The 26,095-nt window shown below is 35.2% G+C and overlaps 1 protein-coding gene across 1 annotated transcript in view; it reads left to right on the top strand.

Annotated features, from left to right (window-relative positions):
• Positions 1–26,095, top strand: part of Ipo9 (Importin 9) — a 493,522-nt gene that overhangs the window by 256,780 nt on the left and 210,647 nt on the right. Inside the window, exon 14 of the mRNA XM_090390464.1 lies at positions 19,475–19,555. Within this exon, the coding sequence (XP_090246590.1) occupies positions 19,475–19,555 (81 nt within the window). The remainder of the gene's footprint in view (positions 1–19,474; positions 19,556–26,095) is intronic.

Genomic DNA, 26,095 nt, shown 5'->3' with positions numbered 1-26,095 from the left:
AAATTGTATTCTTATTGGCTTAAACCAAAATAAAAAATGATGGTACAACATTACAAAATTTCATGCCGGCTGGAACAAACCCATAACACCCCAACTCAATATCATCAGAGTTAAAGATCAGTACTATCAACATAAGAAGCCTGAATGGCAAAGAAATGGAGCTAGCCGAGGAATTAGATAAGTATCAGATCGACATAATAGGGGGTGACTGAAACAAAAAAGACGAAAACTGGTGAGATCTTTCTGAGCCATAAATACAAAATGTTATATTCAGGCAATGACAATCAAGTGTTAGATCCTAAATGAAGGAATCTTAGAAAGAAATCATTCATTTGGAATCTAACATATAAAACTTGCTGACAAAGAGAAATACCTGCACATCAGCTGTAATTAAAAGTGAAACTTCTTCACTTTATGTAAAATTTGTATTCTTTATTTCAAGTGCCTTATATTTAAGCTGATGTGATTATATTAAGATTTTATTTTTAAGTATGTCTAAAAGGAGAGATAATCTGATTTAAATTTAAGCCTCACTTAAGCTATGTAAAATTTATTGTGATTCATCTAAAAAGTTGCTAAGTAATAATTCCTGGAAGGCATAAAGCTTCACGTGTACAGCGTAATGCTAGCGGCTGTAGCTTACTTTTGCGTTGCCATGTATTCTGTGAATCCAAGTATAACAGCTTCGAAAAAGCGAAGGATGAACCCAAAGGGGTGAAAAGATAAGGGCCGTGTGCAAAAAAGGAGACTGAGAAAAGAGGGCGCTCTATAGAAGAATATAAGAAGTTGAGCCTGTATCGGAACACTCTCTCTCTCTCTCGGGTCATAACGTTCACCTGTTTTGGTGGTTCAGAAGTTAGCGGGCAGTTTCACGTAATGGGGGGGGAGGGGTGAAGTCTGTGATAAGATGTCGGACTGCGAGCGTTCTTAAAATGAAGTAGAATTCTATGCAAAACTGAAGGTAAAAAATTTCCAGTCCTAGCAGAATCAAACTGTTGCTGAAAAGTCCCATCGAGTTGTTCCTGAAACGCAAAGATTTTGAGTCCATTTTCGGCAGAAGGAATGAAGATAGTATAACTCCTACATTGCCATATGGACAGCCAATAGATGAGAAGTATCCAGACATACACGTGGTGCAGAACGACGTGGAAAAAGCTCGGTAAGATGCAATTACTCTATTTTGTGTGAAAGTTCATTAGAAGAGAGAAGATTGTTTACGAATATGAAATTAAGAACTATATTCTAAGGAACTCTGTGGACAGTCTAAAATTAGAAAGTTATGAGAGTAAGAAGAATTGTTTGGAAGAGATCTTTTTTGTAAATTTTGTATGTGATAGGATTAATTTAATGCAATAAGAATAGTAGAATTTAGCATCTCAGTGACATTAGAATGTTTGCTAGTTTTCTCTTGCGAGTAATACTACTGAAAGGTATTTAGCTTAACTTCATATCATTTGCTATCTATCCCAATATGCAGTTACTGTGTTTAGCATGCTGTATAAGATTTAATTAATTTAGAAAGTGTTACCTCTTAATTCGAGTTTTATTTAGTATTCATTAATAGAGTGTATGAATTTTGTATTGTGTTTTAGATATTCCAATAAACATGTCATATTTACCTGAACCTGAGTCATGCCTGATTACGATTCCAAATTACCACTTATAAAAATAGAACCTATTTTGGCGGGAAGGATTTAGAGAGTGAATATAATACTAGATTTAGGTCACGACTGCAATAATCTGAATCTATATGGCAGTTTAAATAAGATATTGTGTAAGAAAGCAAAGAATCTAGTATTGTCTCCCTGAATAAGGATCTTTTCTACTATAGGATATTGGCTGGCTCAGCAAAATATAAATTCGCCAGTATCCGAAGAGGAATAGATATAAGAATAAGATTAAAGTAATTGAATAAAGAGTATAAATCACAAAAGATAAATATTTAACAATAGAGCAGCCAGTAGGATTTGGTTGTATAAGGTTTTAGGTAAGAAAGAATAGATTTAAGTAAACAACTAATTAAGTATAAATCTTATAGAATGAATCATATAGTAGAAACATCGATATAACAATGGTGCAGCTGACTAAATCATATAGAAACATCGATATAACAATGGCGCAGACAACATTGATATAACACAAGGAAAAGAAGGAGTAGCCATAGTATTCACAAGTAGAGTGATATGGGCAAATAACAGAATGGGAAACTGGACAATGAGACTTATTTGTGCCTATGGTCCCACAGCAGTTTCTACTAAGATAGAAATGGAAGAATTTTTTGAGACTCTAGAGAAAGCTACTGACACAATGAAAAAGGAAAAGTTGGTCCTTGTCATCATCATCAAATTCCTAACATGTACCCTGAAGGGGTGTACAGGATATGATAGTACTACATGAAAAATTTACATCATTACTAACTTCCTATCTACAATTTTCCTCCAAATCAGTCTCTTACTTGTCAAAAATCCATCATTATCAGATCTTATATTTCTATCGTCTAAGGTACTTTGTACCGTATCAATCCATCTATATCTTGGTCTTCCTCTGGGTCGTTTTCCTGCCAACCTGGCAGACAACACTTGTTTTGCTAATCTTTCCTCACCCATTCTGTTTAGGTGACCATACCACCTGAGATTAGCTCTGCTTATGCATTCCTGGATGCCGACAATGTCAAGTTCTTTCCTAATATCCTCGTTTTTAATATGATATTGCCATTGATGCCATCTGTTCATGCCCCTAATCTTTCTCAGAAATCTCATATCTGCAGTCTCTAGTCTTTGGTCAAGTGTTTTACTTCTGACCCAGCTCTCAGATCTATAAGTTAAAACTGGTTTGAACACTGTTTGTATACAGCTAATTTAGTTTACCAACTAATTTCTCTCTTATTCCATATGAATTTATTCAGTTGACTTCCTACCATACCAGCTTTGTTGATTCTGTTGTCTATTTCCATATTCAATTTACCATCTTCACTAAAAATCGTGCCTAAGTAGCTGAAATGTTTTACTTGTTCCACAGGTTTTCCATTCACAACGCAGTTGACATTTTCAATGCTTCTGCCTATTTTCATTATCTTAGTCTTTTTATTGCTGACCTTCATACCATATATAAATAGAATAACAACTGTTATTCAATTTAGTCAGAGAATCTTGCAGACTTGTAATGGCTTTATTGAGAAGTATAATATCATCTGTATAAAGCAAAGAGCTGACATCAACATCTCCAATTTTGATAATACGTTTAATACCACTTTCCTTCATAATGTGATCCATATAGATAATGAATTACATAGGGAATAATGTACATCCTTGTCTGACACCAGATTTAACATTAAACTGTCTTCCTGTACGTCTTTCAATTCTAACTGCTGACTTACAACTCAAATAAAGTATTGCTTGATATATAATGCCCCATTGATACCGTATAACTGTAGCATATTGAATAGCTTCTCTCTCTTGACATGCCTTTTCCAGATCTACAAAACTTAAATACAGATCTTTGTTATATTCCCATGATTTTTCAACTATTTGTCCTAAAGTGAAGATCTGATCCTGACAGCCTCTGTTTGGCATGACTCCAGCTTGTTCTTCACCAAGCTTTTCTTTCTTTCAAAATTTTTCTCAACTTTTTCTCAAGTATACTGGCATAAATCTTACCAGGAACACTCAGTAGGGAAATACCTCTTTAATTCTCACATTTAGTTTTATTTCTCTTTTTATATATGGGTAATATTAGAGCTCTATTCCAATCATCGGGAATTCGTCCCTCTGTTCAGGCCTTCTGAATAATGCAGTGTAGCCACTGTAAGACTTTTATACCTGCAGCATTTCTGGTCTGATATCATCTATTCGTACTCCTTTCCACATTTCAAACCTTTGATGACTTTTTCTACTTCAAGTATGCATATGTATTCCTGTTGATTGTTTTTTTATCACAGTGCTATCACTGATTGCTTCATTTAACAATTTTTCAAAGTAATTATTTCCTACTTCAAGGATATCTTTATATCCAGTTTTCATGTCACCTTTATCATCTCTTATTCCTATTACAACACACTCTTTCCTCTATTTCTGAGCTTCTTCAGCAACCTCCAGAAAATATCTTGCCACCCGCTTGACATTTATTTTCTATGTTCTTACCAAAGTCTTCCCATGACTTTTGTTTAGCTAGTTTTACACAGTGTTTTGCTTCCTTACATTTGTCTCTGTATTCTCTAAGAGCACAAGCTGACTTATTTGCTAGGAACTTTTGATATGCTTTCTTCCTTTACTTCACTGCCTCACTGCCTTTGCACTTCACTGCCTCTTTAACTTCCTGTGTTCACTATGGAGTTCTGATTTTTCTATCCTTGTAGAAAACCTCACCACATGCCTCTCTTGCTGAATCAATCAATGCTTTCTTCAAGGATTGCCACTGAATCTCCAAGGTTTGGTTCCTGTTCTCAAACACTTTCATTTTTTCTTCAATAATCTTTGTGTATTTTAGTCTACAGTTCACATCTGAGAGCTGCTTAACTGTTATTCGCTTTAAAACTTTCTTACATGTTATTCTTTTCAATACGAAATTCAATGTTATCCTGCTCAAGTCTAAATAGTGATTACTTCCAATTTCAAATCCTCTGTACATTCTGATGTCCTGCACCAGGGAGAAAACGTCACTATCAACAATAACACAGTCAATAAGATTTTCTTATTCCCTGCCTCTTCTCTCCATGTGAATATATGCACATTTTTATGTTGGGATATGGTGTTAGTAATAACCAGTCCATGTCCTGAGCAGAAAACCAACAGGTATTGGCCATTATTATTAGCTTTGCTCTTTTCTCCAAGTTTCTCCAAAATATTTTTGTATATCTGACACTCATTTCCTACTCTGCTATTTAGATCTTTAGATCCCAAACAAGGACCAACTTTTCCTTTTCATTGTGTCAGTTGCTTTATCTAAAGCCTCAAAAAATTCCTCCACTTCTACCTTAGTAGAAACTTCTGTGGGACCATAGGCACAAATAAGTCTCATTGTCCAATTCCCCATTCTGATATCTGCCCACATCACTCTACTTGAGATTGCCTGCCATTCAAGAAGATTAGCCTCGTATTTTGTGTTGAATACTATGGCTACTCCTTCTTTTCCTTGATTGCCATTGTCTAAATATAACATTTTGTATTCATTGCTCAGAAAGATCTCACCAGTTTTTGACTTTTTTGTTTTTTGGTCACTCCTATTATGTCTATCTGGTACTTATTTAATTCCTCAGCTAGCTCTATTTCTTTGCCATTCAGGCTTCTTATGTTGGTAGTTCCGATCTTTAACTCTGATGTTAAGTTGGGGTGTGTTTTCAGATTTGTTCCAGTAGCTGACTTTTCGCTGTTTGCTCTGGTTCCCTGCCATAAACAACAGGGCCATTGTTTAACCAGGTGACTCCCCAGCCGGTATGGCATTCTGTCATGGTGTACCGTTATTTTTTATTTTGGTTTAAGTCAATAAGAATACAATTTGGTCGGCTAAATCCCAAATTGCCAGCCCATCCTCATTCATTCAGTATCCAGGTAGATACCTAACAAGGTGCACCACAAGAAGTTGAGTATTGGACATTAGGTCAGAAGCCCTGGTCTCTTCTCCACATTCCTTTAAAGAACTTCTCTCTGTAATACATCAAATCAAACTAAACAAAGGTCCAGGAATTGATTATATAAGATCTAAGGATATCAAACAACACACAACTAGCCTAGGCTGTATCCTACTAAATTTAATAAATAAAATATTTAAACTGGACAAATACTAAGTATATTAAAGACTGCCTTAATCACACCCATTTACGAACATGGAAAAAGAAATTTAATAATTACAGACATAGCTACACTACCAATTATCATTCAAATTATGGAGGTTTATCATACTAAGGAAACTTGCAACATATACAGAGAAATTTTATATTATCTCCAAAGCACAATACGGTTTTCAGAAAAATAAGGGAACATCTCTCTCTTGGAAGACTTTATAGATGTAATTAATACCATCTTAGATAAAAACAAAATTGTCATGGTAGTCTTTATCGATTTGACTAAAGCATTTGTCACATTCACACATCAAACCTTATTAGAAAAGCTAAGACATGTTGGAATAGATGGGCCTCTACACAGGTGGTTTATAAACTACCTTCAAAATAGAAAACATATCACATATATTGGGTGAAACTGCAGTAGAGTGCTACCAGTAACCTGTGGCGTGCCACAGGGAGCTGTTCTCTCTCTCCAGCTCTATTCAACTTTTATATGCACGATATTAACCATCTACCTCTCAAAGGCAAGATCTTCCAATATGCAGATGATACAGCTATAATATCCATCCATAATAATGCAAGCATAGTCCAAACCCATGACATAAATCTGCTCATTGACTGTCTCACCAAAAACTCCATATACCTAATCTCAGATAAGAGAAAATTAATTACATTCAGAAATCCACTAAGATATCGTCTAAGTGCCTTAGACGATAGAAATATACGATCTGATAATGTTGGAGTCTTGACAAGTAACAGACTGATTTGGAGGAAAATTGTAGATAGGAAGTTAGTAATGATGTAATTTTTTCATGTAGTACTGTCATATCCTGTACACCCCTTGAGGGTACATGGCAGGAATTTGATGATGATGATGATATATATATATATATATATATACACACACATACACAGAGCCTTATTTTTAATAAGGCACTGTATTATAGATATTATAGAGATTCTTATTTATTTTTAATAAGAATCTCTGGAGGAGATATAGATGTAATTAGTATCCCCAAGTTAAAAAATTAATTACATCTATATCTCCTCCAGACCTTAACCCAATCGAAAATCTATGGAGCCGACTAAAGAAACTTGTTAGTCAGAAGCAACCCACCAACCCACCAACAGCTGCAGAACTAAAAAAAAACTTGGTTCACTCCATGGGAAGGCATTGTAAGGCCATAATTAACGCTAAAGGTTACCCAGCTAAGTATTAACTCGCATTGTGAGAATTTTTGTATATCCCATTTTTTCTATGTGTTTCACTTTTCTACTTTATAACTGCTGTTCTAATAAAAAATCCTTCATAAAAGTTATTGCATTACATTCTTGATTAAATTATCTTTCCATTGATATATAATTTTATGGTATTACACCAAAAAAAGTGGTGTTATGAGCCATCAAACCTCAAAAATTCACTTTTTCCAAAAGGTTTCCACAATTTTGGTCACTAGTGTGTGTGTGTGTGTGTGTGTGTGTGTGTGTGTGTGTGTGTGTGTGTACAGTAATACCTCGATTTATTGTGGTTTATAATTTGATACCAAAATTCCAATTATTGCGCTCCAAATTCGAATTATCGCGGCTGCGAGATTTAGCCCACTACATATGCAACCAGTTCAAGTCACCGCTCTCCAGATATCGCTCTCTTGTAGCGCTTCGTTTTTATCCGACGGCGCCGTCTCACTTACCAGTAACTATCTGCCCTTGCCTGAAGTACATGTGGATATTTATTTCTCTTGTTATTTACCTACAATGAATGCTAAAAGAAACAAGGATGATTTCAAGTCTACAGCTATCAAGAAGAAACATAGAGTGATCAGCTTAGGAGATGAGTTGCATGTGATGAATAAGTATGAAGCAGGCATAACCAAAGCCAAAATTGCAAGAGAGTATGGTCTAAATGAATCAACTGTTTGCCATATTTTAGACCACGCTGCAAACTAGAAGCAACTAGGACAAAGTGCATCGACATCATCTGTGTCCCAAACTACGAGAAACAGAAGCCATCTTATGATTGAAATGGAAACGCTATTGTCAGTGTGGATAGAAGATTGTAACCAAAAGAGAATTCCTCTTAGTCAAATGACTATAAAAATAAAAGCATTGAATTTGTTTGATACTTTAAAAAGAAAACAATTAGAAAGCGAACATGATTCGCATCAGTAGTGGAAGAAACTTTCTCTGCAAGTTCAGGGTGGTTTGATCAGTTCAAAAAACAATCGAGCATTCATAGTGTTCGTCACAAGGTGAAATTGCAAGTGCCGATGAAAAAGCAGCAGCTAGTTTTCCTGGTGAATTGCAGCAGATCGTTGCAATTCACCAGCAAATTATACCGATGATCAGATATTTAATGTTGACGAAACAGGCTTATTATGGAAAAAAATGCCCACTAAAACATTTTTAGCAAAAAATGAAAAATTACAGCCTGGCTACAAGGTTTTGAAGGAGCGTGTAACACTTTTACTATGTGGCAATGGAGATTACAAGATGAAGCCTCTCTTTATTTATTGTTCACAAAATCCTCGCCTGCTTAGAAGTTTAGATAATAATGTTCTCCATGTTCATTGGAGATCCAATAGAAAAGCTTGGATGACAAAAACTATTTTTGAGGATTGGTTTAAAAACTGTTTTTGTCCTGAAGCTGAAAGGTACTACAAGTCATTAAATCTTGATTTTAAAATCTTGTCGATATTAGATAATGCACCTAGTCATCCAACAGCACTGAATGATTTGTGCGAAAATGTAAAAGTTATTTATTTACAACCTAATACCACTTCCATCATCCAGCCATTGATCCATTGGCTGGATGATGGAAGTGGTATTAGGTGTAATCGCATCCTTTAAGGCATATTACCTACGAAGAACTTTTTCACAAGCAATAGAAAAGACTACAGGAGATGAAGATATGACTTTGACAGAATTCTGGAAGGCATTCAATATCAAAAATTGCATTGAGAATGTCAAGGAAGCATGGAGTGAAGTAACGTCTAGCAACCTGAGAGCGGCATGGCAAAAGATTATTCCTCATTGTGCAAATAATTTTAAAGGATTTGAAAATGAAGTAACCCATGTTATCAATGAAGTAACCCATGTTATCAACATAACTGAGCTTGGCTTCGATCTAGGACTAATAGAAATTGAAAAAGGTGATGTTCAGGACCTGCTTCAGTCACATGATAAGGAGCTAGATGATGAAGACCTAATTAACCTCGAGAGAGAACGTGCTTACGATGCTCAAATCGATGATGATAATGAACAAATTGACTTGGCTCCGAAGGAATTTACCCTCAAAGAAATGGACAAAATGCTTAGAATTGCTGAAAATTTTAAAGAAAAAATCTTGAACGGCGATCCTAATCTCGAGCGATCACTGAAAGTTTGTCAGGAAATTGAAAATTCCATCCATTGCTACCGAGTTTTATACAAAGAAAAAAGAAAGAAAAAAAATTCCACCTGACAATTCTACACCAATTTTTATCCAGGAAAGAATAATTGTATGTACTGTATGTACTGATCTTTTGGGAACAAAGACACAATACCAGCTTTATATACACTGAAAGAAGGATATTAGCATTCTAGAGGAAGTGCTATAGAAAGATCTTGAGAATGAACTGGAGACTTCTTATATATATATGGACTTCTTATATATAAATAAAGATTAAAGAATAATCTTGTTTTTCTTAATGAACCTTCATTTTTTACTTAACATGTTTAACACATTTCTTCTTTACTTGATATATAAAATTTTATTAATAAATTTGAAAAACCCTTGGCATCGATCACCCATTTTCCACACATTATTTATCCCGATTATCACGGATTCGATTATTGCGTATTTTTCATGGCAACAATAACTGCGATAATTAAGGTATCCCTGTATATATATATATATGTAACCATCCAACAGCCACTCTTCAACATAAAAAATGCACTAACAGTAAAACCACTACCATCACTCAGGCTGAAACAATACAATACCTTGGAATTTATTTTTAATCGGTTTGTAGTTTGATGATGTAGTTTGCCAGTTATTGTTTGGAGTTTGTTTTGTAGATGGTTTATGTGGCTATATGAACTAGAATAGCCACATAAACCATGTACAAAACAAACTGAACAATAACTGGCAAACTCTACAGTTCCCAAAACACTAATACACAAAGCACCATGCCAAAATTTACTAAGATACGCTATAATGACGTATGCTTTCTGTGCATATGACAAACAATAAATTAATGTCATTATAGTACAAAATGATAAAACTGAAGATAATCGAGAAAATTCCAGAAAATAATTGAAAGGAAAATATGTCTCGTTGGCCATATATGTAGAATGAATGATGAGAGGAAAATAAAAATGCTGCTGTTTGAGATGATTGAAGGAAAGAACAAAAAGGGGAAAACCAAACAGAGAATGGGGCGATGACATTGTTAATTGGTGCAGAAACTCTATACACAAACTGAGTCATCTCGCACAAAATGGAATGCAATGGAAAAATCATATCAAGATGGCATCAGACAGCTATGGGCATTGGATCCATGGTTGTTGTTGATGATGATGATGAATGTCAGAACACAAACTACAGCAAAACTTATGTTACTATATGCAGCTATGCTAAAACATTATTTTGGTGCCAATTACAGGACAGCCAGAAATACATACCGTATAACAAGACCCCAGACAACTAATTATATCACATATAAATATAATAACTATGGAAAGGCCACTTGAAGCTTCTACATCCCAGATGTGCTAAATAAACTACCTTTTGAATACAGGAACCTAACTAACTACAATAGCCTGAAAAGAGCCTTAAGGACATATTATGAACAAGAAACACACGCCGTACACACCTTACAAACTTAAAGAAACCTAATATGTTAGTTCAGGCTTTCCAGTTCAGCAACACATCATGACATTCCAAATTATCATGTGTGCGTGTCCATCACTGGATGTGCATGTGAATGAATTTCTTATCCTACACTGTAGTGGATATCAGACCTATCAAATATCATCCTTCTTTCAACATAGCAATCAAACCAATAATAACTAACCTGTGTCTTCTTCAAATAAGCTTAATAAAAAGGTTTTGAGGATGCAAGTGACCAAAAAAAAAAAAAAAAAAATCCATATATTACATTTAAGTGCTGTTGTTACAGAGCTTAAATACATTAAAGCAAAAAATTGTAAATACAGCCAGTCCTCGGTTTACTCTGGTTCAATTTACGCTGATTCACAATAACGCCAGTTGCCTGCGCATGCTTTCTTACTGTAGTCTGGTTGACTGAGAAACGACTCTAGCAGGCACTCTGGAGTTTAAGTGTTTACGAGCTACTATGATGTATATGTATCAAACCTAGTTTTAACGTTACATCTACCTAATCGTTCTATTTAATTTTTTTTATGTACATACATATTTAAATTGATAAAGTACGTAATTACATACCATGTCTGATAATAGAAGTGCAGAAAAATTAGCAGAACTTGGTGTTAAGAAGGTGTGGAAATCAATCACACTTGAAAAAAAGATGAAGGTGATTCGAAGAATGGAAGATGGCAGACACGTGCTAATGTCTGCAGAAGCATGAACTTACCTCCATCGACTGTTACTACAATTATGAAAAATGCAGATAGAATAAAACAGTCTGTGCAACAATCTACGGCAGCATTAATTGCAAAACTACGTTATAGCAGGGGTAAACTTCATGAAAAAATGGAAAAATGATTATCATTATGGGTGGATGACTTGAATCAGAAAAACATTCCTCTGATGCAGGCTGTTATAACTGAGAAAACAAAAACAATTTTTGAGGATCTTAAAAAGACAGATGGAGGCGAAGAAGCATTTTTAGGAAGCGAAGGTTGGTTCATGAGATGCAAATCTTGAAGTAAGTGTCAAAGTGTCAAATTATGTGGTGAGGCTGCAAATGCAGATGTTGCGGCAGCAGCTGCTTTTCCTGAAGAATTTCAAGTCTGTAGAACAAGGAAGTTATCCTCCTGATCTCATTTTTAATGTTGATGAGACTGGGCTCTACTGTAAAAAATTGCCATCACGCACTTCATTTCCTGTGAAGAATGTTCCGCTCCAGATTTTAAAGCTGCAAAACATAGAGTTATGCTTTTGTTGGGTGCAAATGTCTCCGGAACTTTGAAGCTTAAACCAATGTTGGTGTACCATTCACAGACACCATGTGCCATCAAGGGTTTAAAAGTCATGCTGCCAGTCTATTGGAAATGGAACAAGAAAGTTTGGGTTACACAAGACTTTTTTTATAGATTAGTAGACAAATTATTTTTGTCCTACTGTGGTTCACTTCTGTAAAGAAAATGATTTGCCAGCCAAGGCATTGCTTCTCTTGGATAATGCCCCTGGACATCCTCAAAATCTTGCTGAAGTAAGAACACCATTGGATTGTCAAGGTTGTTTACATGTCCCCAAACACAACATTGCTTTTGCAGCCAATGGATCAGGGGATTATATCGATCTTGAAAGCCTATTACCTCTGTATAACATTTATGGAAATGGTAAAAGTCTTGGACACTTCAGGAAAAACTATTATAGACTATTGGCAGTCATTCGATAGTTTGAAGGGCATTAACAACATCAAGTCAGCTTGGAACGACGTGTCACCAAAGTGTTTAAAAGGAGTATGGCGAAAACTTCTTCCAGCATTTATGCACGACTTCGAGGAATTAGAGCACGAGGAGAATGTTATTGAAGATGTTACCAAGTTTGTGCGAGAGGTGGGATTGTACAATTTTACAGCTGAAGATGTGACAGAAGTCTTAGAGAGCCATGATAAACCACTTTCCAATGAAGGCTTAAAAGAATTAGCCGAACGATTAAGTCAACATCCAAAGGAGGAGAAAAAAATGAAGAACGTCCTCTGAGAGATATGAAAACAGCCGATTTACAGCGTATCCTTGCAAGCATAGAGACATTGACTGATGAACTCTGCGAAATGCACCATAATTGAGAACGGAGTGCAAATGTATAAAGGAGTGTAATCACATCTATTTGACCTTACACTGAACTCCTTAAAGAAAGAAAAAAGAAAATCTAGGCAGTTAACACTGGATACTTTTTTAAAAAAAAAAAATACAGGTGATCCGAAACCAGGACTTCAACATAGAAATATGTAATATCTTTTTGAAGTTTGATATTTTTTTGTATATAATTTTGTTTTGTTTTCGTTATTAATAATTTTATTTTAACAAATATATATGTATGTATTATCAAAGCTTTAAATATAATAATGGTACACATATTTCATGTGCATATTTTTTGACTGCGTGGAATGTAACTTCATATCTCCCATTAAAATTGGGTTCGTTTTACACCGATTCAGTTTATGCCAATTTTTTTCAGGAACGGAACTGAGGCATAAACCGAGGGCTGCCTGTATAACTTATTGTTATTGTATAAATATTGTAAAAATGCAATTTATTTAGCCACAACTATAAATTACCAACTACAGTATCTGTTATTAATACGTTATACAGAAAAAAAAGGAAAATTTGTATGAATTTCATTGTTAAAAAAAACCATATCCATATGTATTGTAAACTCATAATAAATAATCACAATTTTTAATAATAAAAAAGAATTAAATTATTATTTTTTAATATAAGTCTAATGTGGAAAATGAACCATAATCTGCAGCACTTAGTTGCTGTACTTTGTAAAATAGCATGGTGAAATGTCACTTAAGAAGATTAGAGCATATATGTAAATATTTTTGAGATTAATAAAAAAAAAAAAAATTATACGGGCACCACCATGGAGTCCAAAGACACATCATGGGAGACCCAATATATCCAAACAATCTATCATACCTCTCCTTGAACCTATTAACAGACAGAGTACTCACAAATGACTCTGGTACTCGATTTACTCATTCACAACTCTCCAAGCAAAAAAAAATCTGGTCCTCACATCCCTACCCTACTGCTTTCTCATCCACATCTTTATTCAACTTCCAGGGATAATCCTTTGTTCTGGTCCCTCTACCAAGTGCTGAAACATTTCCCCTGCATCTATCCTATAAAACCCTTTAAGCAACTTAATTAAACATTTCTATCATATCCCCTCTTTTTCTCCTATCAACTAACATCTGCAATCCACACACACCTTCAGTCTATCCTCATAGGGAACATTCCACAGGCTACTCACCATCTTAGTCACTCGCCTCTGAATCCTCTCCACTGCTTCCTCATCCCCAAGAAACCCAGGGGATGAAGTCTTATCCCCTGGGTTTCTTGGTGTAATTTCTGGGGGGGGGGGGGTAATCCAGATGTGGGCGTATCAAGGCCTTATAAAGAACAATAAAAACTTCATTTTCTTTACTTGTTAATATGTTTTTGGTGTTAATATGTTGTTAATATGTTAATATGTTTTAGGGATGGTGGTAGACAGAGAGCTAACTCTTTGTCTACCACCATCCCTAAATCTCTAGTTTAATCTATTTCCTGGAGTACAGTGCCATCAATGTGATACACGACTTGTAATTTATTTATCCCAAAATGCATAACTTTGCATTTCTTAACATTAAACTGAACACCCCTTAACTTTAGCCCATACTGACAGCCTATTTAAATCATCCTACAAGCTCTCCACATTACCTTGATTAACTATTACACTACCCAATTTCACATCAATAGCAAACAACTGAATATTTCAGGTTATTTTCTATATCATTTATGTGCAAATCATACATTAGTATTAATATGATGAGTGGTCTAATGATTAGTTAATCTCGAAATGTTGTTCTAGACCAGTGATCTCCAAACTTTTCGCCGTGAGGGCCACATTGGGTACGTCATCATTGTTCAGCGGGCCATAGTAAAAAATAACTCTAGAACTAGATATATCAGTTTTAAAAGTGGTATACCGTGAGTAGACATATCGATACAAAATTAATAACGGAAAAAACTCACGTACAAAGATTATTTAATAGTATAATTTTCGCCTGTGTTACAGGCATCTTCAGTACATTAAGCTCAAATTAAACAATAACTGACAATTCCAAAAAGCACCACCTAAGTAGCTGTTGTAAGATAACTAAAAAGGTCAATAACTTTCCTAAAGAAAAAAAAATAAATAATAAAAAATATAAAAAAAAAAAATCAATAAAAAAAATCAATACAATAAAAAGTTAGGAAAGATTAGCTATTTGTAAAGTACTATCTCCCATAAAGGGGATAGACGTAAGCCATCGGATCTGTTTAAGTTAGGAGAATGAAGTAGAGTTTCACATGTTTCTTTATAAAGGCATTCCATGAGAAACTGACTTTTGTGAAGAACTCTTGTCTTTCTCCAATGAACTCTGTATCTAGTGAAGATGGTATGTTCTGCAAGTCCAGACTTTTCAGGTTTAAAGTATTCAATATAAGATTGGTGTTCTTCTAGCCGAATAGAGGCAGATCTTCCCGTTTGTCCGAAATAAGATAATCCGCAAGAGCACGGAATCTGGTAGACACCTGGATGATTAAGATGTGGAAGCTTGTCCTTAGGAGAAGTGAGAAAGGTGGAGATTTTTCTAAACGGTCGAAAGGCAACAAAAATATTCAGTGGTTTTAAAACTTTTGCTATACGTTCACTGATGCCTTGTACATAAGGGATAGTAATGCGCGTTATTTCTTCTGTGTTCGAAGAGGAAGACGTTAAAACTACTCAAAGTTCTTTTAATGAAGCATTTCTTATAACCATTAGATAGAAAGGAAGAAGTTATATATTGTAGTTCTTTCTGTAAAAGATCATCTGAAGAATAAAAGGAGTGGGCCCGATGAACCAGTGTTTTAATAGTGTTTTAATCTTATCACCATCCCAGTCATCCTTTTGACTGGGATGGTGATAAGATTCCGCATGGATATAATGACCTGTATGAGTCTTCTTCTTTCTATAAACTGAGAAATGTAGGTTACTATCTGGTTGGTAAAGAATTAGAAGATCTAAAAAGGCTAACTGCTTATTTGATTCTACTTCTAGGGTAAACTTGATCCTAGGATGAAATGCGTTTAACTTAGTGAGAAATTGTTGAAGTTCATCCGAAGAGCCATTCCATACAGCAAAAATGTCATCGACATATCTGAACCAATGAGTAGGTCTGGGAGAAATGTTGTCAAAGATACGTTGTTCAAAATGTTCCATAAAAAAATTGGAGATAGCAGGAGGAAGAGGATTACCCATTGCTGTTCTTTCAATTTGTTGATACAACTTATTTTTAAAGGAAAAATAACCAGAATTTATTACAAAATCAAATACTTTTACAATGTCTGAAGGAAATTACTGTTGGCGTAATTCAATGCTTTCCGAAAGAGGCACATTTGTGAATAAAGAAACAACATCTAAACTGACCATGATATCAGAAACGTCTAAATGAAGATCTGAAATTTTATTTTTGAAATCCAAAGTATTTTTTATATAAGTATCAGTTCTTCTAGTGAAGAGGAGAGTAAATTTGATAAAAATTTTGAGATTTTGTAAGTGGGGCAACCTATACAATCTACGACTGGTCTTAATGGAATGCCTGGTTTATGAACTTTTGGAAGACCATACAATCTAGGTGGACGACCAAAGAAGGTTTTAAGTTTTTTCATTTGATCTTCATTCCATGTAGATAAATGATCTATAAGAGAATTAAGTCTCTTCAATTGACTCTGGGTAGGATCCGATGTAAGAGGCCTATAAGTTGAATAGTCGCGAAGCATTTTTCTCTCATATTCCTTCCTATCTTGAATCACTACAGCCTTCCCCTTATCAGTTTTCATAATAATTAAATTATTGTTATTTTTCAGTGATTTCAATGTTTTAAACTCAGAGTAAGAAAGATTAGGACGAGGAGGCTTGGCATGAAAAAGAATTTGTGCACATTCAAAATGTAATCTGTTAGCTGATTTTTTTTTGGGGGGGATAAGGGTCGAATACCCCTGTCTATGTTATGAAAAAAATCCATAAGTGGCACCTTATTCAGCGTAACAGCGAAATCATGTCCTTTTGATAAAACAAAACGTTCACAGTCTGTTAGTGGACGTCCGGAAACATTTATAACTACTTTATCTATATCAATAGTATTATTACTGGATCTAGGTATGCTGACCAGTGATTCAAATTTGCGTTTTAGCTTGTCACGAGAATAATTAAAGACCTTTAAGTAAGAACTCGAAGATATGTGCATTACAGTATTGAAAGTTTCAACCATTAAAACAGATTCCAGAGCATTTTTTATATCCATAATTTCTCTATTTAAGAGGGCAAGAGATTTTTTAGCTTCGTGTAACTGATTACTTAAAAGAGACTTACTAGCTTTGAAGTAGATTTGATGATGATCCGACGGCTTACGTCTATCCCCTTTATGGGAGACAGTACTTTACAAAATATATTTTTATATTTTGTAAATATATTTTGGAATATATTTGAACACAATTTTAATTAATGCATTTGAAATCTATCAACACCCCATGTTTTTTTTGCGGATTCTTATTGAAAAATTAGTCCAATTGGCAGGCCGGATAAAATCATATTGCGGGCCATAGCTTGGAGACTCCTGTGTTGTGTCGACTCTCTTATGTTTGAGGTCCTCTTTTATCTCTCATATGTATATATTACTTTATTCTACCTTTCTCTCAATAATTCCTGTGTTTTCTTTCCTTTTTCTTATTTAATACCACTTACTTTAAACATCTATCTCACTTAACTTAACTCAGGCCGAATCCCTGACAAGAATGAAGCTGTTGGTTTGTGAGACAAAGAAAATGCAAATGGCAGATGCCTATTTCTTTGTCTCAGCATTGGTTCTAACTTCTTATTCAAATTCAGAGAAATTTATTTATTTTCGCTGCACCACCCTGAATCCTAGATTATACTAAACTTGTATGACCAAGGAGTTAGTATACAGTTAGCATTCACTCTTATCAACTATATATTTTCCAACTTGCGGTCATGACCCAATATTATCTAATTTCCTGCCTTTTTAGGTTCGCTAAATTTTATAAGCAAGTGCAATAGGTTCTAAGTTCAGGCAATACAACATTTATATTTAAACAAAACATTTAATTTCAAGAAAATACATATAATACACGTTATAAAACTGAATCAACCAAACAATCAAAGCTAGGTAGAGAATTAGCACTCATATATACTATTACTTTATCCTTTCTATAATTCTCAGTCTGAGAAACATATTTTATAACATTCAACATACTCAGTCTCTTTGTGCCACTCTAGTTAATCAATTCCATTCACAATACGAATTAAGTTCCATTCTCAATTTTCTCTGACAATCCTATTCAATATATATATATATAACAGACTTAATTAAGAACTCTAGTAAATCTCTCTCAAGGTTAATTCATGAAACAACTTTCTGTATCTCTTAATTTTAGCAGTAAACTCTAGATTCTATCTGCCACATAAACTTTACGTACAATATTCTGTTTCATTTCTCAATTTATCAATTTCTGTCCTAAGAGTCTCTCATAGCACAATACAATAAAATCTTCCTAAACATTTCCACTAGATAGGAGGAACAAAATTTTGTACCTTACCAATTGCTGGTATGTTACTTTGGCTGCTTCCTTATCTCATCGGATATCTTCCTTCTACGACTGCTTTACTTCACGTATTCTCATGATGTTCACCACAGATTCCCTCTGTACTTCATAGCTGGATATTTCTGCAGTCTTCTGCAAATCTAGTCTGCTGGGCTAGTTTCCCACTTGGCAGGCTTCCTGGTCATTCTTCCGATATCTCCTTGAACAAAGGAAAACCACATGGTGGCTCCACACCAGCCGGACCTACGAGAGCACAGGAACACAGCAGGGGAAAAACGTCTAAAAGCCTTGTCTCCAGCGTTACATGCTTTTTTAAACGGCGCGCCACTCCTTTTACTTTTGTCATCGACATCTACGTCATCTTTCTCCACGTCACACTGCACTTAGCGCCGCATGCGGAATCCTCTCGTAACTTATGGAGTGTAGCGGTGGAGGGAGGGGGGGAACCATGCTTACTAACGGATATGCCTGTACACAGTATTATGTGTTTCTGAAGTCGGCCATTTCACATTTTTGAATATTATTTCTCTCCCAGCAATTGTCAGGTACTTGCATAGTATTTGAGACTCAGTAGCCATACATAATAAAATTTCACAATACAATACAAGATAAAAGACGTAAAACTAAATTAAGATTGCTATACAAGTGCTTATTCATTTCTGAAAATTCATTATTTGTTCCAGAGTGAGAACTATGTTAAGTCTGAGTGAAATGTAATTTTCTTTAATATTTTGTTTCACTCCGACTTAACACCTTTTCTAGACCCTAAAATGAAACTTTTTTTCAAGCTACTTAATATCTCCATTAAGGGATAGTGACATTCATCTACCACCTAAAGACATTGACTTCTTCATCTATGATGAGATTCAAACCCACAGTCTGTTGGTTGGAGAACTAGTACTCTATTCATTTGACCAGCAACACTACATGTTGCTGGTCAATATTATGATTGATAGCATGTTCACTATAGATTTGTTTACTAGTGTGTGTGTGTGTGTGCAAGACTTTGCTAGTGTGAGAGTTGAATATAACAATTGAAAATGTATATTCAATTTAGTTATTAATTTTTTAACATTAGTTTCCCCCTTTTTTTTTTTTTTTGCATTATTTTTTTTTATATCAGAAATCTTTTTTGTATTTTAGGTTTCTTCAAGCAACAGTAAGTGGCCTACAGGAATCACATCCATCAAGTGTTAGAGTATCTGCAGTGAGAGCAGTATGGGGGTAAATATGTGATTGAAAATACTAAAAATATAATGATAAATGTTGTGTTTTTGTTATGATAGATATGAAATTTATTCATAGAAATATGATTTAGATTAATTTTAGCTAGAATACATCTTGTTCAAGAGATAAACTACACAGGTAATAGTAAATTTTATATTATTTTTTAAGGTAACTGTCAAAGCTAGTAAAGTAGTAAAGTGCAGGAAACCTTATACGTAGGCTGTTCAATAAGTAATAAGACTATATTTATACAGAAAACAGATTACCTTTAATTGTCATCATTTACATGGTCTTTTTTGAAGTAACTACCATGAGACGCGATGCATTTGTCCCAACGTTGCATCCACTTCTTAAACAATGTGAAAGTCCGTTTTTTGAGAGTTCTTTCAAAACCGCCCCCGCAAATTTTACACATGCTTTGTTGCTTTCGAAATGGCGGCGTCTTAGTGGTTTCTTGAACTGAGGAAACAGCCAGAAATCGCACGGTGCGAGATCAGGACTGTATGGAGGGTGTGGTAGGATATCTGTGTTGTTCTTCTGCAAAACGTCCACTACATAACCAGCAATATGTGGTCTTGCATTATCGTGGTGCAGTAAGAAGCAACATTTCTTTATTCCACAGAAATTAATATTGTGATGAGTGGTTTCGCCACAGTAAAATTAGTCTTATTACTTATTGAACAGCCCACGTATATCCTTTAAATAATGCATAAAACTGACTGGGCTGTTGACCCAGTCTCTTCCTCATTTAACTATATCATTCCCATTATTAATTATCACTTAGATGCTGAATGAATGTGAATGTCTCGCAGACAAACTTATATGTTGGTTATGCATTACTAAATCACTTAAGGAATTGACAATGTACATAAGAATATAAATTAAATTACACTTTAATAAATATTTCCGATATTTCGGCAACGTCACGTTGCCATCTTCAAAAGGAACTTACAAAAAAGGCACGTGCACGTAGGCACTACAACACAGTAACTGAGAATGAAGTGATGAAGCTATTGTTCTCCTAAAAGTCCTGATGGTGCCTCCTAGCGGGCTATGTAGTTGTTCTTGGCCGTTAGGCTGAAGGTCTGCTGATGTAAGCCTCCCAAATTTGGGGCAGTCTCATGCAACCAAATTTGTTGAGGTTTGGAGAGTTTCTTATGGCTGAGGCTGATTCCATGAATAGTCTTTCGAATTTGAACTTGCTACGGTCTTAAAAAAACATGACTTGACCTCCTGTTACAGACCATACAGAAAATTGGCATCCCTTATCCACTCCACTAAAGACCAACCACTTCCCCTAGACCTACCTGGTGTATACCAGGTCCCTTGCAGCTGTAAACTGTCTTACTTTGGCCAAACAGGCAGGACAGCGAATATCAGAATTTCGGAACACAAGAACTACATCCGGTTTCACAAGTATAGCCACTCTGGTCTTGCAGACCATGCTCTGGATACACGCCACAGAATACGGTGGAAGAAAGTTACAATAATACACCGTAGCAAGTTCAAATTCGAAAGACTATTCATGGAATCAGCCTCAGCCCTAAGAAACTCTCCAAACCTCAACAGATTTGGTTGCATGAGACTGCCCTAAATTTGGGAGGCTTACATCAGCAGACCTTCAGCCCAATGGCCAAGAACACCTACATAGCCTGCTAGGGAGCACCATCAGGACTTTTAGAACAATAGCTTCATCACTTCATTCTCAGTTACTGGGTTGTAGTGCCTTCATGCACGTGCCTTTTTTGTAAGTTCCTTTTGAAGATGACTACGTGACGTTGCCGAAATATTGGAAATATTTATTAAAGTGTAATTTAATTTATATTCTTATGTGCGTTGTCAATTCCTTAAGTGATTTAGAAATGTGAATGAGATGGCAATTTGGGATATAACCAAATAAACTACTCTTTATTAGCTGTAGCTATGTATGTATACTATTATGGTCTTACAACACAATTCAGCAAGAATAATGCAATAGGAAATGGAAGACAGGCACTGTCAATGTGAACCAATGGAAATAGAAGTGCAACTCATAGAAGAATTAGAAGTATCATGTTGACATAATTAGTGTTAAACGAAATGAAGGTGTGATATACTGCTGAATAATATGTTATATCCAAGTAATAATAATCGGGGAAAGGAAGGAGCTGCTGTAGTATTCATCACTACCACAAAAATGAACTTAATGAATGGCATGTAATTTCAATTTGAGTGGATAAATTTTAAAATGGGAAAATGAACAGTGAAACCTGTTTTCTTACAGAAAGATTTAGTCTTTAAAGAACACATCTGACTTGATGTGAAAAGAAAAGCTGGTCCTTGTTGGAGATCTAAACCATAGGGTAAGAAATTTATTCTATACTAGTGTCTGGAATTACGTGGACAGATTTAGCAAAAAGACCAAAGTAAGCTGTTTTCAAATAATAATCGGTGCCTGCTAGATTTGTATTCAGGACATGGACTAATCATTACTAGCAGCATGATCAAACAAATTCCATGTAGTGTGCATAAATTCACATAAAAAGAACACTCACAAATAAAAGTTTTATTGACTATGTTATTAATAATAGTGATACCCTTTTCAGTGGTTTAGGATACAAGAGTAAGCAGCTATTTAAAATAGTCAAATTTGATAATCATAATCAATCAATCATAATCATAGTAATCAAATTTTAGTAGTTTGAGCTAAACAACACATACAGATATTATTGGAGAAAACATGGAGTTTTGAAAGCAAGAATCAAATATTGAAAACCCAGTGACACAATCTGAGAAAAACATTGCTTGAATATTCCTGAGTGCAGGTGGTGAAATTGTTTTCAAGGACAGAAAAATCCAGGATTCATAGTGGACTAAAGAACTTCAGAGGCTGTTCTCAACCCATGTTCCAGGAGGATAAAGAAGCTGCGGAAAGAGTGCAAAGAAGAGATGCAAAGATTATATTCAATTTATAGGATTTAGATTATGAAGACAGATTCCAGTATGTGGATTACAGACTCTGTAATCTGGAGGGGGGGGGGGCACTGTTTGCTATTAAATTTAGTGAATAACCAGAGAGAAAACTGGCCACTCAATTACAAAAGGGGAATGGTAGACCTGGTCAAATTCTTTAGAAATTTCAACTGCAATAAGATATTTCTTCAAATCTTTTCATGGCATGTGTCCTTAGGTGGATGACAGAGGCAAGGTGATCTGCTGTGGATCTTGAGTTGCAGAATCTCTTCTGATGGTCATCATGGATTAACTTGTGATCCTCCAGGTGATGCGAAGTTGATTTTAACGATCTTTCCATTATTTTAGTGTGCTCTGGTGGGTGTATGGGTGGGGACAATAGCTGAATAGTTTGCTAGCAGACCTTTATATCCCCCCTCTCCCCCAACACACACTTTGTTTTTTAAATATGCTGAATATGGGCTTGCTTCCCTGCTGTAGGATACATTCCATGAAAGTATAATAGTATCAAGATCATATAGAACAAGTTAGTTCTGAAGAGCTCTTAAGTACAATTGCAAAGAATATGCCATTAGGTCCAGAAGCCTTTTTTGCTATTATGTTCAAGGTTCTGCTAATTTTTTTCAAGCAAAATGCCATGTTATTGTTCCTGATATGATTATAGGTGGTTTGCCTTTTTATCAGCACAGGAGTGCACTGTCATTAACAAAACTATGGTGTGGATCTGCATTCAGTTATGGAAGGTCATTGATTTATAAATGGAACAGAGTAAATAAAAGAACAGAACTTTGTGGAAGATCAGCATTAGTTGCAATAAAGATCTGTCCATAATTAGAGTAATGCTCAGCAAGAGAGAAAACTAATAACTCAGTTACGTAGACAATATAATGTCTTGTTTTGTCAGATGTCATCTCCTTCGAGGCGGTTGACTACCATGAGATTCCACCATGAACAGTTTGTGCTTCTCTTTTGCATTCTTCATAGGACAAAAAAGGTCCAGTCCTTAATATTTCTCATCCAATCTGTTCTTTGTCTTCCTCTTCTTCTTTTTCCTTGTATCATTCCTTCTAGATGTGTTTTTTGTAGGGATTCATGCCTTAGTATGTGACCAAGTGTTAAATTTGGAATGAACATTTCAATTGTCTTTGAGTATTTCATTTAGGATTTAACTGAAGTGCCAAGAAATCTCCTAAAAAGAATTATTTGTAAATAGATAATAATAGAAATCCTTGTGTATATATATAGTAATAATAGTCCATTCATGTAATTTTTCTATGTAAATATTTTGTAAATCGTCCTTAAACAACTGACAAGAAATATGGTAATGTAGAGGTGACTTTGTAACGACAAGGTCAGAGTTTAGAGTAATTTATTGTAATCTGATTATAAACATGACTGCAGGCAGTTGCTATACGAACCTAAGGCACGTGCAAGCTGCCCACGCGGAAACGCAAGGAGAATTAGGTGGCGTCTGCAAATCAATGACGTATTAGGGAGAACAGACACGAAGCATATAAAAGTCTTAGCGACGCGAGTTTGCGGTCTTTTTGCCTTTTTCGTTACTAGTTCAGGTTTTGGTGTTTTCTCCCCCCCCCACCCCCTGCAGTTTTCCATGTGGTGGGTCATAACTCTGAGGCGACAGAGTCGAGCGGGAGTCGTTCAGGAGTGGTAATAGCTGGCTTGTCAGAGCATAGCCATCCATGCGACGGGACAAACGGCGTATGGCAAAACTTCGTATAGCTCCAGCCGTGCCCTTCTGCCAGACAGAATATTGGACATAAGGTAAAGAAGTGATTCATGATTGAAATCACCAAGAAGTCAAGTCAAGGAACAACAACTCGATGAATATGGTGATGACCTGAAAGAAACCTACAAGAAGACACGATGAAAAGTATCTCCTAATGAATTCGTCTGTTGGTAACGTAAAGCTTTATTTTTTATTGTATTGTGTAATTCTTAGACCAGAGTGAGCTACAGTGTAAAATTTTGATATTGTCCAGGTTTATACTCCATATGGCAGTGTTGACAATACGTAGCATTTGGACAGCCAAATTCTTGTTTTTGTATGAATTTCCCTTGGGGTCAGAATGCTTTTCATGCTAATGAAGGTTGATCTAGCAATTTCTATTCTTAATATTTCCTTATCACACTTTCCATTCTCTGTAATTAGTTGACCCAAATGTATATAAGTCTCTACTTGATCTAAAGTATTTCCTCTGATCTTAATATTTATATCGGGTATTGTTACCAGCATGGTGTTAGTTTTTTGAAGTTGAAATTAAGTCCATATTTTTCACTTAGCTTCACCTTCTCTTCTAGTAGGTTTTGAAGATTTTTTTTATTTTCAGCTAGCAGTACTGTATCATCTGCATATCTTAAGTTGTTTATATTCCTGCCTCCTATGCTGAGTCCTTTAAATTCTTCTAATTGCCGGAAGATATTTTTAGTATAGAGGTTAAACAATATAGGAGAAAGAACACAACCTTGTCTGACACCCTTCTTTACTGGAAATTCCTCCAAGGTTGATATTTTTATTGAGGCAGTTTGCTCCCAATATAGATTTATCAGTAATCTGGTATCTTTACCATCGACTCCTAAATTTCTGATTCATTTGATTAGTTGTTCATGTTGTATATTGTCAAAGGCCTTTGTGTTGTCAATAAAACATAAGTAGACTTCTTTCTGTTTTTCCAGATATCTTTCTATGATAGTTCTAATGTTGAAGAGTCCTTCTCTAGTTCCTTTATTTTCCTGAAAACCAGATTGTGTTTCATTAATTTTCATTTGGATTTTATGTTTATTTCTTTCTAGGATGATATATAACATAACTTTTGCTATCAGACTGATTGTTCTGTATTCTTCACATTTGATTGTCTTTGATTTTTTAGGTATTGGTAGGAACGTTGAGTGCTTAAAATCTTCTGACAGGTGTCCAGTTTCGTATATTTTGTTACATATGTCAGTCAGAGATCTTATAGCCTTATCATCTAAAGCCTTTTTAGATATTCTGCCATAATTGCGTCTCTTCCTGGTCTCAGTTTCCTAATGGCATTTTTACTTTCCAGGTAAGAATAGTAGGCCCCTCCAAATCTTCTTGCATCAGCTTATCTGTTCCATCATGATTGTATAGTTCCTTTGAATACTCTACCCATCTATCCCTTATTTTGTCTTTCTCCATTAGGATGTTTCCATTGGTATCTTCAATGCAACGAGAGCCTACTCTTTTGCAAGATTTGCTAGTTAGCTCCCTAACTTTTTCATGAAGTTCTCTGGTTTTGTGCTTTTTGTCCAGAAGTTCAATTTCCTTGCATTTGTTGTTGAGCCATAGTTCTTTTGCAATCCTACATTCTTTCCTCATCTCCTTGTTTTAGTTCTTGTATTCAGGATGATTTTTGTGTTTGTTTCTTTCCTTCATCATTTATATTATCTTGTCATTCATCCAGGGTTTACTTGTCTTCTTAAATTTGGGAATTGCTTGTTTTACTGCCTTTTTTATGCCCTCTTTAAATTTCTGCCATCTATCCTCAATCTCATCTTTAGGGTAAGGATGCTTGGTAGAATCATGAACATTAACAGCAGTGGATT

This window comes from Typopeltis vanoorti, chromosome 3, assembly GCF_054136105.1.
Source record: "Typopeltis vanoorti isolate ZY-2024b chromosome 3, IOZ_Tvanoo_1.0, whole genome shotgun sequence".
NCBI lineage: Eukaryota > Metazoa > Arthropoda > Arachnida > Uropygi > Thelyphonidae > Typopeltis > Typopeltis vanoorti.
This window is presented reverse-complemented; position numbering and strand designations above follow the sequence as displayed.